This window comes from Paramacrobiotus metropolitanus, unplaced genomic scaffold, assembly GCF_019649055.1.
Source record: "Paramacrobiotus metropolitanus isolate TYO unplaced genomic scaffold, Prichtersi_v1.0 Parri_scaffold0000011, whole genome shotgun sequence".
Taxonomy (NCBI): domain Eukaryota; kingdom Metazoa; phylum Tardigrada; class Eutardigrada; order Parachela; family Macrobiotidae; genus Paramacrobiotus; species Paramacrobiotus metropolitanus.
Window position 1 is genome coordinate 746,465 of NW_026570231.1, and position 12,853 is coordinate 759,317.

Genomic DNA, 12,853 nt, shown 5'->3' on the forward strand with positions numbered 1-12,853 from the left:
AAAGAAACTTGTCATATATGTTCAGTAATATGCATATGGACGATTAGGCAGTGCTCAAGGCGTGAAGATTCAGCAGATGTGCGTCTAGCAGTAAAAAACGCAGCAATCTCCAGACAAGTCCTGCGAAATGAAACTTTTCCGCCGATTGTATTTTGCAATACGGGCAGTATATTTCCGATAACCGAAAAGCAACGTAAATTCTATGTGACTCTAAGGGACGCGTCGACGTGATATCACGTCGACGTGATATTCTTTGGGATTTCATCGTCGGTTTGTTGAATTGGTCGGGAAGAATTTCGACCCTGATGACTGGCCATAAATTCGTGATGTGGCAATCCAATGATATTTCGTGCTGCTGTACATGTGTGTTTATCCCGATTGTGGTGTAGGACCGGGATAGTAAAATTGTAGGTGGTGCTAGCTGTATGGAAAGAAGTCTGTCTGTATATATACTCCGTACTCGTATCATGTGCATTTCTACCAGCCGGCTTCTTTGTCAATATCAATATGCAGAATCATATAACACAAAATACATTCCCGCCAAGGTAAGCATCCGACCTGCACAACCAGTTGTCCCACGTGGTAAACTTTTCAGTTAACGATCGACATACACATCTCGGCATGCTGATGTATGGAAGCACCTTGTGCAGCTACGGCAGATCGAGAATCACGGTAACACATGCAGAAAACTACAGTAGGAGTAAAACTAAAATTGTGCAAACCGTAAGTAACGCGTTAAATTTCAACTTGTAATCGTAACTTGAATGTTTGTTACAGTTATTCCAGATCTAATCCAGGCCATTAATTTGACAAATATCTCTTCGTAGAACTGTTACATTACTACGGTATCTATGAATATGTAATGTTTGATGTACAGTACTAATAGTGATGAGCCGGAACTACATTTTGTGTCTGCCGCTACCGACCATTGGGGAATTTTTTTATCGTACGGCTAGTCTCGTTACTATTATCTTACAAGCGGTTATCCTGGATTGGTACTTGATTTACTACGGCAGCAAGACTTCTTACGGCTGGATTGCGGCGGATTGTATCGTGATAGCAACGTTTGTGGTCTCCTATGTTTATGCAGATCTCTACTTCAAAAGCAAATCAAGCGAAAAACCAGATCCAGTTTCCGTTCCTTTACGTACCGTAACCATCGGCGCGGATGATGCCAACAAAACCGATCCGAATGAACAGGATGAAAATAACCGGAAATTGGCGGAAAACGAAAACGTTGACGATGCGGACGATGAATACCACAAAGAGCAGTATGAGGAAATTTGCCGTATTATCGGAGAAGAAAGTATTACGAACAATAACCGAAATGTTGCCGAAAATATCGCTTTATCTGACCGGCTTAATAAAGCGCGCGATGACAAAAAGATGCAGCATCTCAAAACGGGAAGACTGCGGACTAAATATAATCTGGGAGCACTTCCGCTGGCGTACATCAGCTGGGCAATTTATTCCTCGATACTGATAGCCAAAATGCTAGTTATCCTGTTGCGGCACGGCCACCAGCTGGACGTGAAACTGCTCTTCAAGTCCAACATGCTGGAGCTGGCGTTTGTTAGCACAGCCTGTGTATTTGCATTCGTGGTGTTGGGACATAAGCAGATTCCCCGCGGACAGGAACAGCAAAAAACCGTCATCGATTATCTGACCGGGAGGGTGCTGATGGATATAATTGATTCCATGGAATTACTGGATTTCGTGTATGAATCCGCTATGGATAGTGAGGCCGAGAAGCGTCAAAAGATGGAGCCGGCGGTCAAGTACGCTATACTACTGTTTGTGTCCATCCAGATTTTTCTGCCGACAATTGGCTTATTCCAGTTGAGCGCCACGAATTTCGCGCATGATCGACCGCGGAAAATTTGGACAATGATCCATCAGATGCTGAATTTGTTCCTGGAAAATATTCCTTTTCTTACAATTCGTATTTATCTCTGGTCGATGAACCAGTTTACCGAAAGCACTTTTGTATTTATTGTGAAGAATGTTTTCGAAATTACTATGAATGATTGGGATTTTGTGATATGGCTGAAAACGTGGATTACGACGAAATTATCCAAACGCGAGGGCACACCGCCCGCAGCAACGTAATTAAAATTTTTCTTATACCGTTCCATCTGTGTAATATGTTATATTACGAGAAACATAAAGGTAGAAAAAGATTACTGTAAGTGATCGGGTAACACCAAAACGAAAATCCCGTCGTTTATGCAGTATTTTTCGCTTTTTTAGCAACTCTATCGTTTAATTATGACAGCATACTTCATAGCAGCTGTTCATGCAGCTAACCACATTCTTAGCTTGCCGATAATTAAGATTTCCTAGTTAAATTTTGTTTACCTGAATTTTGTTTGTTTATCCCGATCGATATCGCTTCTCCCGTAAAATGCCATAATGGTCGAAAAACTCTGGAGATATGCGTTACTGCACAGGTATAACAGAGAGATAGGCCGCTTATCTTTGCTACACTGGGCGAAACTTGATGTTTTTAATGCCGTGAAATGACCTCTTTAACGCCCTGCTATCCGCCCATTGGGAATTCAGATAGTGGTCATCGTCGTCTTCCATCAGCTTCTCCACCTCTTGTTGACGCCGGAAGGCTTGTGCCATCATCGCTCTTCTCTGCTCTTCCGAATAGAAGGCTTCACGTCCCGGCGCGCCTGACCCTTTTTGCGTCAGTATAATAACAATCTTAGTTTTTTCGTTTGGACCTATGTAATCACGGAGTAGTTTGTCATCTTGACCTTTGAGTTCTTTTCCCGCCCACCACAGAAGCGCGTTCGGGGGGTCAATGACATCACGGAAACTCCCGTATCCACAGTCCAGATCCGCGACTTCCATCGTGGTGGCTTCGATGTAAAGGGGATCATACAAGGGCAGTCCCATGGGGTAAACAATCATCAGGGCACCTTTTAATTTCAAAAACTGTACTTTCACAAACTCGTAAGTAAGGACTGTGCCTTGTTGGATGATATTTTTGTGAATGGACTGTTTGACTGCTTCACATGTGGTTTTCAGTAGTTTAGCCATTTCTGCGCTAGGGGCGTGGCCGTTGCGCTTCAGATGGGGATCGGGACTGGAGGTAAATCCACCCGACGGGATATGCGTAGCTGCTCCGGGATCAGTCAGTTTCAGTTCCGTGAGTTGATCGGGAAGAAGCCCAACCATGTTTGTGGGAAGATGTACTCCGTGTTCGGCGAGATATTCCATTTCGGCACACATGCGGAGAATCTTTTGACGGCCGTTATGGATTTTGGCTATTTCGATTGTGAGGGATGTAATGGGGATGCTGGCAGAACATTCGTACAGAAAAAGATCGTCATCGTCCTTTTTTACATGTAAGAGCACCATGGTATAATTATGTAAACGTGTTGGAAATACCAAAAGTGTACTACGGGCATAAAAAACACATTAAGGCTGTCCTATCACGAATGACGCAAAAATTGGTCGAGCTCATTAATAACTGGAATGACACTGGAAACTGGAATGGGTTTACTTAATTAGCATCTACTCTAGCATTTGAACAAAAAGAAAGTATCGCAAAAGATATTTCCGAGTTGTCATCCCAGAAAGTAAAGAAAAATAAAATATAAGTACTCTGCTTTCTAATTAAGTTGGCATCCTAGCAATATCTATATCTATCTATCTTCTATCTATCTATCTATCTATCTATCTATCTATCTATCTATCTATCTATCTATCTATCTATCTATCTATCTATCTATCTATCTATCTATCTATCTATCTATCTATCTATCTATCTATCTATCTATCTATCTATCTATCTATCTATCTATCTATCTATCTATCTATCTATCTATCTATCTATCTATCTATCTATCTATCTATCTATCTATCTATCTATCTATCTATCTATCTATCTATCTATCTATCTATCTATCTATCTATCTATCTATCTATCTATCTATCTATCTATCTATCTATCTATCTATCTATCTATCTATCTATCTATCTATCTATATAAAAGAATAAGAAGGTGCACGAAATCTGTGTGTTTCAGGGTCTAAGTCATAGACACGTTCAACCAAACTTGAATGTCTATATACGATTCGATAGCCCTGAATGTGTAGATTTGTACAAAGTTATCAGATTTCAGAAAAACGTAAACAGTTTTGAGAAAAAATTCAAAACTCTAACATGGAAAGTCTACGGGACGTCAAAAACTACTGGGTAGTTAACGAAGCGCAGCAAAGTAAATATGTAGCTGCCACCTTGCGCAGGTTGTGGGGCTGTACTGATTTTACCGTAACTGCGAAGAAGTGCTTACGGCTGCAGCTTGCAACACATTATCCGGTTTGTAGTCGAGTTCGTTTAAATTGCGTTTTAATTGTTGAAGGTAAAAGGCACACGTTTAAGCTTTAAAGTTTGTGCAGTTGCGATTTCTACAGATTATTTAAAAGATACTGTAAAAGAACTACACATAGTAATCTGACAGCTATTCCAGTTATGAAATTTGTGCAGTTGCTGCTGCTGGGCTGCGAAGTTTCGCAATGTACCTAAATCTGCGGAAATTGCTGCAAGCAAAAAACTGAAAAAAACCGGGAAATTTTGTGTTGGTTATGTTCAGTTTTTGTAAACGAGGAAGCTCCTTGCGAGCTATGCCGCCGTTCGGTTTCAAACCTCATGTTACCAAATTTGATAGCTTCGCAGGCAGGTGACACCGGCCGGCACGACACGAGCGGATTCCATGCCACAGTAACAGCCAAATTCCGAATTCACACAAACTAACAATACACAGCAATCCCAATATTGGCGAAAGTCGAAAATTAGATTTGCTTTTAGTGTTTTCGGAATTGCACTTTCAAACCACAAGTAGACGGGGAAAACTGAAAGCCAAAAAGTTTGCGACCACTTCGTTAACAAATTTTAAAACCTTTTGGTTGGTCCCACTACGTTCACCCCGTGCGCTACATTGCGCGCTATTTACACGGTAGACTACCTTTTCGGTTTTCGCCTTTCACCGTCCCTCATGGTCCGACGTGGGAAAGCCCTTTGCATTGTATTTTCTGCACAATAATTTTGCTATGTTTAAAAGACGTACGCGTTATTGTAAACATATCTGAATTCTAGAAATTATTATTTTTATAAATTGCAGCAATAAATTCCTCTGAATTTCGGAAATTATTCCCAATTCTATGTCCAGAAATCCACTGCGCGACAACATAATGGTATTTTGTCCGACTGTTTAAAGTATGTAGCAGCATGTTTCGGACATTTACGAAACATATACCTTAGAAATATCTTGAAAAATGAAGTGAATGTAAAGACAGAAATATTTTAAACAAGCAAGTGTGGTTAAAGAAAATGCAAATATCAGGCAAAGGGAATTTTGTCTTGGACCGTTGGGCAGCCAGTAACGCAATGAATGGAAGGAAACGAGTACCGAATTTGAAAGTTTCAAAATTTTTTGTGTACAGAAATACGAGTACGTCAAATTATTAATTAGTTTTCAAATGTTTTAAACGGTGCAATCGCGCAAGTATTTTTGGTTTCTTGGCTGGCTATTCATTATCACGACTGCTGATAAGTACGTAATTTTTACTATCGAGTTGGTCTCCATACTCCATAGTTCGTGCAGTTATCAGCCGCTAATTTACTTCGCGCAGTTTGCGCGGGGTCCACTAGTTATGTAATATTTTACGAAGGCTGTGCACATTTACTGCCTAAATGGTATACGTTAGGTAAAAACATTTTAGGCCTACTTTGTCTGTTTTTTAATTGATTAACAATTTTGGTTGTCTGGACTGCTCTCAGTTTGAGCTCTGTTTCGATGTTTTCTAATGTCAAGCATCTGATTTTTATTTTTCCTTCCGTTTACAGTACTTGTTAAAACTAATATACAGTGGCTGCATTTGAAATCAAAGGTGCCGCACATAACGCGCAATGACACATTATAAATATTTTTGTGTATCTTGTATGTTGTGAATATATAAATATTTTTTCCATTGTATTGTTGATTGCAGTAAGTAATTATGCGACTCACCAGAAGATCTCGCAGCTACATACATTCACAATATTGAATGACCGTAAGCCGGTATGATCTAATCCCGAACGATGAAGAGACATTTATAAACAGATCGGCGGTTCGAAATAGACACATCCATCTTCGACTATCACTGAGAAAACATGTGTGAATAGCGGCGATTATTTCGCAATCATGATTACTATTAAAAGTCAGATCATGTATCATCTTAAAGTAATTGTGCCCATCAAAATGCATAACTACACAAACACTGTTATCCGCGTAGCTGTTTACAAACAATATAAAGTCTGTACTATGGTAAGCAGTCGGTTCGCTTTCACTGACAAGCAGCCTGTGACTTATCCAAGGCATTTTTATGTCATTTTAGACCGAATTTTGCAGTGGTACTGCAGTTATCATTTTTCATTTACAAGAATTTTTTACTAAAAATGGAATCATGGAAATTTTACGCTATGTTAATTAGCGTTCTGGTGAATGGAATAGCAGTAATTCACTGCGGCAAAGTATTTAGTTTAGATTTATTAAGCCAACCCGCTGGATCATTGTTCGGAGTGTCGCCATTAACGAAAGTTTTATCGGAATCCAATGGAAAGGTCATTTCAACCACCGAGCGACCAAGCTTGCCTCATCTCCCTGTGCCCACGCCTTCGCTACCGGTATTTCCGCCTGAAAGTGTGCTTGGTATGCACTACGCAATGCCTTAAAACTGTTAAATAATGAACTTACATATTATTGGTGGTACTGGTTTCTACCTTTATGTATCCAGTTTTTCGTAGTTTTCTACACAGTAGCTTTGCTACCGTTAGAGACGATTACGGCTATTAACAGGAGACCCACATCTTTTTAGGATCCGACATCGGCGAGGCGCATTTGCTATCTGTCGCACACGATGATCAGATGCCGTTGCCCATGTCCACAGTGCCGCCGCCTCGATTGACCGCAAGTAGTATCGGTATTATTCTTACGACCGGCAAACCATCGGTGACCAGTACGTAAACGTGAATGCTGCAAGCTTACCGAAGGTTGTTTTCAATTAAAAATTTAGTGTGACCAGTGGTTCCGGTAGTACGGTAAACGGTGAGATGACCAACTTAATTGATTGCCATTAATTAATTTGCTTTTGCTTTTACCGTTGCAATTGCTCGAGCATTTCTTGGATTGATTTGTGAAATCCATGTTCCTTGATCGACCTTGCAGAACCATCACTTTCTCACACGGAACTACTGGAACATTACGGTCTCAATCCTGCTGCCAATGTCTTGAGCATATATATGGCTAACTTTTTATCCTCCTTAAATAAGGATCAACTAGTCTCCTTTATGCAGCTTTTTTTCTATCAACAACAAGCTGCTGTTATGGGACTCAGTGACATCTCCAAATTGAATGGGTTTGGTTCAGCCATCGAATCGGCCCGCAGTGTTCCAAGTACGACAAGTTTATAAAATTATTTGTAAATATACAAATAAGTATTGTACTTGTATATTATATGCGGACTATGCAGACTATTCGTAGATCATCCATTTAAAGTCTGAAGATGAATATACGACAATGCAACTTTAGCAAATATAAAGTAAAGCTCAAGCAGTGTGTATAATTATTTATTTCCTATAAAGTCTTAACGTTTCAAATTAGCAAAAACATCAAGTTCGGCCGATAGCATTAACGTTTGCATTTTAATCCATACATAGATCTGAAAGGGAATATGGATGGATTCCAGAAAACCGGCCTTGCACAAATTTTTGGAACTATGTCGCAACAGTTTATAGCTGCTGCACCAGAAAACAGGCAACTATTGCTGAGAGATTTCAGCCAACAAATCCAAAATCTTAAATTATCGGATGGTAAATAGTGTTAGAACGTTGTGATTGACAAAATTCTGCTAGTAGTAAATCGTTGTTTGTTTAGATCTCAAACTAACGCTACGGACAGTACTGCACAACCAAATACGCTCTATGGGAATGCCTAATAATTCAGCACGTGAGCATCCTGCACAGGCGAACTGATAATAAGCGGCTACCACCACCGAAGCGAGCCCAAAAACTGTACCCTACTATGAGAGATTCAGTGATACTGTGCGCAGCCACAAACTGAAAACTTTATTTATATATAATGTTTCGCAGTTGTAGCTAACTAACTGAAGTTGTTAATTATCGAAAAGTTATGAAGATGCATAATTATTGTGAGCGATACTTCCTTACGATTGTTAGTAACCGAGCAAGCTTGTGCCCTGCGACGGCAAAGAAGTTTACTAAACCCGATTAGAATGGCAGATAAATTAATTGCACATGTCCATTTAAATTTTTTTCGTATGCACCCACGACAATAATATCAATAGTTCAATGTAGTCTGTACTGCACATAAACCAAACAACACAACTAATTATTGGCGTAAGAAAATTCGCTGATGCAAACATTACAGCGATCTCAGAATTTATTTATGAAGTGCAGCAATTCAGTAAATGGGCAATACAGTGTAGCGTGCGACGTTTAATTCATGTACATAAAGGTGCAGTCAACAACTTGGCCTTCGTACGAATAATCCGCATTTCAGTCGAGAGCACTTGTGGACTACCCGGACAGAGGCGGTGATGCCAAAATGCAAAAGATAAAAAGGATAGCACACTGCAAGTCACATTATTCTAAAATTGTTTTTACCAACAACTACAGCAACACTCCTATAAGATAATCACAGCAAAACTCCGGCTTATAATATACTAGCAGATGCACTCCGAAAAAATGCCACACTGGAATTTCAAGATAGTTTTCGTGTTGATAATAAGTAATCTGTGCCAGCATCGGATTTTATCACAAACTGCCGGTGCCGGAACGTCGTCCATATTCAGCCTGTCCAATCCATCGTCATTAGGCAGCCTGACATCCGGAGGAACAGCACCAGCCAGTGCACCCGCTGGCACATCCACCGGCTTCATCCCCATTGTGGTCAACAATCCCGCTGGTACGGGAGCGGCCGGCACGGGCATGGCCGGTTCCGGATTCGGCGGTGCAACCAGCCCATTCCAGCCGGCTCCAGCTGCTGGTTTGGGCGGAGGCCTGGGAACGATCGGTGGACCGCCACCAGTTCCGGCACCCAGTCTAAGTAATAACACTTTAAGTAACAATGTAATTTTGCATAGAAAAATATCGTACAAGCCACAAAAGGAAGCTACAATTCTTACTATCAATTCTGCAGTAAAGCATATACAGACTGTATAACCATCGTTAATCATAAAGAATATGAATCTTTTTTTAAGATATTACAGTATTTTGAGCGCCAGATTAAAACCTATCAGCGTACGGATTTAACTTGTGTTACAGTTAACCCTAACCCACTTACTCCGGGAGTGCAGCCACAACCCACGGTCTTCGTACAACCTCAACCTCAACCACAACCACAGCCACAGCCTCAACCGCAACCTCAACCTGGACAACCCCCGAGAACGTATCTGGATTGGATAAGCACATATACGGCAGACTTCCTAGCAACTTTAAACAGGGATCAGTTAGTATCCTTCCTGCGGGTATATTTTATGTCGAGGATGATGGGCTTTTCGGTGCTGGATCCCAGGTCACCGGTGGCCCGTTCCGCTGGACCGTCCGATCGACGAGCTATAGAAACGGCTCGCAGTATTCCCTGTAAGAAGCAATTTCATAGTTATCTCATGCACATTTACAACGTTCCTCGTTATGACCTTTGTTGATTCTGCAGTGTCCGATACACAGTTAGTTCACCTGGATAATACCGGGTTGGGTAAACTCTTAGCTGCGTATGCAAATAAGCTGAACGCGGTTCCGGAATCGCAGAAATCTACAGTCATCAAAGAGTATCAGGACACGGTGGAAAACTTAAAACTACCAAGAGGTGGGAAAGATTGATTATTTATCACAAATACGTCGCACAACTTCGTTATATTTCCTGTCATATGTGCTTTTAGGGATAAAATATGCTTTAAAGCACGTCATTTAACAAACTCTCGATCCTGGAGCACAAAGCCCATGTGGGATAAATGCCTTTCTCGACATTTTGTTTATGGATAGAGTTGTTTTTCTCATTGTCAGCAGTTTGAATGGGTGAATTTCTTTGCATTGTGATATTGTGCAGTGTTACGTATAAATTCGCATTAGACAAAAATTTTTATTAGACAGAAATATGCATGCTATGCATACCGGCATATACTTATGCACGTATAGGGAAACTGATGGAAATCGTAATTTGTTAAGAAAAATGTTTTATAACCAGCTATCCAATAAACGGTGGAAAACGCAAACTTTACCGTAATGAAATAAAAACATTTTAAAACGACTACCACCAATAACAAAAACATTAAAAAGTCGCACAGATCGCATGAATGAAAACTTCTTCACCGGGATAATTATCAGTATGGTGTATACATTAAACTTTCATTCAACAATAAGATTAGTAGTAAATGGTTTAAGCGTTAACGGTATACTTAAACTGTACTGATTAATCGAATTTTTCTTTAATTAGTAAACAAATATGCTTCCAAGCTGAACAAAGGATACAAATAACATGTGGAAAGGAATGTTATTTTGTCAGAGACAGTAATACTTGTACATGTCGTCGATGGCGAGTGTATACGGGAGCTGCTCGCAAATATACCGCGGTTTCCTACGGAATAATGCAGATGGATCATTTTGTTTCCCTGCACTGCTATGGTCCATATAAAAGATCCATACGAGGACTTTGATTGATAACCGTACTGGTCAGCAGAATTCCCTACGGTATCCAAATTGATAATTCCCAAATCCATTAAGTAGCAGCATGTATGGCACAAAACGTCATTTGGATTGCGATATATTTATTGTGAATGTACTCTGTAGTTGAACGGAAATAAGCGGCAGTATTTGCTTAACATTCCGTGTTGTTAACTCATGATCCAGTACCAACTGAGCCGAATAAATCGCTTTAGTCGAAACGCCAACCGCACCTACACGATATAAAAAGGTTATCAAAAGGTAGAGTCGACGATACTATCCATCTACAAATCTGTTAGACGCCTTAGCTGATTTTAACATTAAAAAATTTATCCTACATTAAAATTAACAACTAACACTGGTCCATTTAATTTTTAATTATATAATTATATGTCTGCATCAAGCGATATTAATCATACTGTTTATTGCTATATTTTATAGTAACCGGCACTGTTGGCATGAGCTACGGCGCTAGCTCTACATGTAGCTAGGTACTTTAGTAAGCGCGGCTGTTCTGTATATTATGCGAATAACAATACTGGTGAATATTACTAGACACAATTTATGTTTAAATTTAAAGTTGCAATGATAAATTTTACGGAAACAGAGAAGCGCTTGGGACTTTACGTAATTCTGCCGCTATATACCAAGTTTTTATCGGATATCCTGATTGCACTCTCCAAGATATAAGAGACAGCAGCTGCTGCTGTTCCAGGCAAAACCTTAAATAAGGTTGCGAGATATATTAATATTAAATTACACATATTTAGAGTAAATACCTACTTTTTTATTTTCTCGCATTCAGTCTTTTGGCGCGCCGCAAAGCCAAGGTTTCGACTATAAATAGCACTGGAGATGAATTCATTAACACTATTAAGGAAATTCCATCTTATCTAATCGTGTTGCTTAAGCTTATTCTATCGGAGCGGTAATAGATGGAAACAAGTGCATGCGCAACAATAAAAGTATGACCCTTGATTTCTCCAGTTACGCAAAACATCTATCCATTTGGGCGTTGATTGCATGCGGTGGCGCTGCCTCCCGCGGTGCGTTAATTCCCGCTAGGACACATCAAAGCGAAACTGATCTGTCCGCTGTCAGCACCCTCCTACTAGGATATCAAAATGATCTGGATGTGGGCAGAAATGTGAATGTGTGTAGGTCGATTTTCCTATTCAATGCCGCTCCGGATCACAGCCATATTCCGGCCTGACTCGCGGATAATCGACATTTTATTTAAATTTGTTACCTACGTAATTGTCATCAATAATGCTTGGGTTATTGTACAGCTCGGCCATGCACGAAAGGGACGGTTTATTTGTTAATTAACTCTTCATCAGCACATAAAGCTTTTTTAAATAAATAGAGTGGCACACACATGAGGACGGAAATGAAGAGGCTAGCCAAACACATTTGGCTAGTAAACCACTGCGTGCGTTTTAATACACGATCAGGAACATTTCCGACTGCAAAAGACCACTGATGGATTGCTGGATGTTGAATTAATGAACTAATGGATGGTAAATGACAAAATTGTCCAATAAATTTCAGTAGAAACATTCGACGTACATTCTGTACAAACACCTTTGCACCCTGTTCACAGCAGCCGCGTTGTAGCAAGGAACTATGCAGTACACTGCTACACTGCCTAATGCCTATTATGACAAACTAAAGGCTAGGAGCCCAGCGCAGCGTCATTAATTGTTACGGCATGACCTCGTATGAGATTTGATGTTTTCGATTAGAGGCACTGGCAATATAAAAAATTTTGCTAGAGATAAAACAAATATGCGTTCCATTAACTGTTATAAGCTTTACTCACTGATGAGGTAAAAAACATTGCAGTATAATTTCAGTAAGTAATGATTATAATATAAAATCTGCCGTGCGGATCTCTTTCACAAGCTACTACGTATGTATACTATGGGGATTACGACATCCTTGAAAATTACAAAAATACGACTTTATGGAGGTAGATAATTATTGCATACTATAGTTACTGACTATTGTTAGTGTTTGAACTCTTATACAATATGTTGCACTGGTTACTTTGGAAATTAAATTTGTAACTGGAGTACTTGTATTAAATGGCTCTTACACGACCTTTTTCAGATTTTAA

At 39.9% G+C, this 12,853-nt stretch overlaps 4 protein-coding genes across 4 annotated transcripts; 3 read left to right on the forward strand and 1 right to left on the reverse strand.

Annotated features, from left to right (window-relative positions):
- Positions 1-701: 701 nt before the first annotated feature.
- Positions 702-2,192, forward strand: LOC129583636 (uncharacterized). Its single transcript, XM_055475522.1, has one exon. It carries the CDS (start codon positions 889-891, stop codon positions 2,107-2,109), a length of 1,221 nt encoding a protein of 406 aa, XP_055331497.1. The 5' UTR covers positions 702-888; the 3' UTR covers positions 2,110-2,192.
- A 289-nt stretch (positions 2,193-2,481) lies between these two features.
- Positions 2,482-2,904, reverse strand: LOC129583721 (cilia- and flagella-associated protein 298-like). The gene has a single exon (XM_055475654.1). It carries the CDS (start codon positions 2,902-2,904, stop codon positions 2,482-2,484), a length of 423 nt encoding a protein of 140 aa, XP_055331629.1.
- Positions 2,849-8,286, forward strand: LOC129583637 (uncharacterized). Its single transcript, XM_055475523.1, has 7 exons — positions 2,849-2,907; positions 3,060-3,356; positions 6,534-6,703; positions 6,870-7,010; positions 7,220-7,447; positions 7,711-7,863; positions 7,928-8,286. The coding sequence occupies exons 1-7, from the start codon at positions 2,903-2,905 to the stop codon at positions 8,023-8,025; spliced, it is 1,092 nt and encodes a 363-aa protein (XP_055331498.1). The 5' UTR covers positions 2,849-2,902; the 3' UTR covers positions 8,026-8,286.
- Positions 8,287-8,636: 350 nt separating this feature from the next.
- On the forward strand, positions 8,637-10,270 carry LOC129583696 (histone acetyltransferase KAT6A-like). The gene is made up of 4 exons (XM_055475623.1): positions 8,637-9,118; positions 9,337-9,654; positions 9,728-9,880; positions 9,954-10,270. The coding sequence occupies exons 1-4, from the start codon at positions 8,743-8,745 to the stop codon at positions 9,983-9,985; spliced, it is 879 nt and encodes a 292-aa protein (XP_055331598.1). The 5' UTR covers positions 8,637-8,742; the 3' UTR covers positions 9,986-10,270.
- The last annotated feature ends 2,583 nt before the right edge of the window (positions 10,271-12,853 follow it).

Excerpts from the sequence above, each read along its gene's own strand:
- LOC129583636 (XM_055475522.1), top strand. The coding sequence starts at position 889 with ATGAGCCGGAACTACATTTTGTGTCTGCCGCTACCGACCATTGGGGAA.
- LOC129583637 (XM_055475523.1), top strand. Across the intron at positions 7,011-7,219 it reads CGGCAAACCATCGGTGACCA|AACCATCACTTTCTCACACG; the intron begins GTACGTAAACGT and ends TCGACCTTGCAG. Across the intron at positions 7,448-7,710 it reads ATCGGCCCGCAGTGTTCCAA|ATCTGAAAGGGAATATGGAT; the intron begins GTACGACAAGTT and ends ATCCATACATAG.
- LOC129583721 (XM_055475654.1), bottom strand. The coding sequence starts at position 2,904 with ATGGGACTGCCCTTGTATGATCCCCTTTACATCGAAGCCACCACGATG.
- LOC129583696 (XM_055475623.1), top strand. The coding sequence starts at position 8,743 with ATGCACTCCGAAAAAATGCCACACTGGAATTTCAAGATAGTTTTCGTG. Across the intron at positions 9,655-9,727 it reads AACGGCTCGCAGTATTCCCT|TGTCCGATACACAGTTAGTT; the intron begins GTAAGAAGCAAT and ends TTGATTCTGCAG. Across the intron at positions 9,881-9,953 it reads AAACTTAAAACTACCAAGAG|GGATAAAATATGCTTTAAAG; the intron begins GTGGGAAAGATT and ends ATGTGCTTTTAG.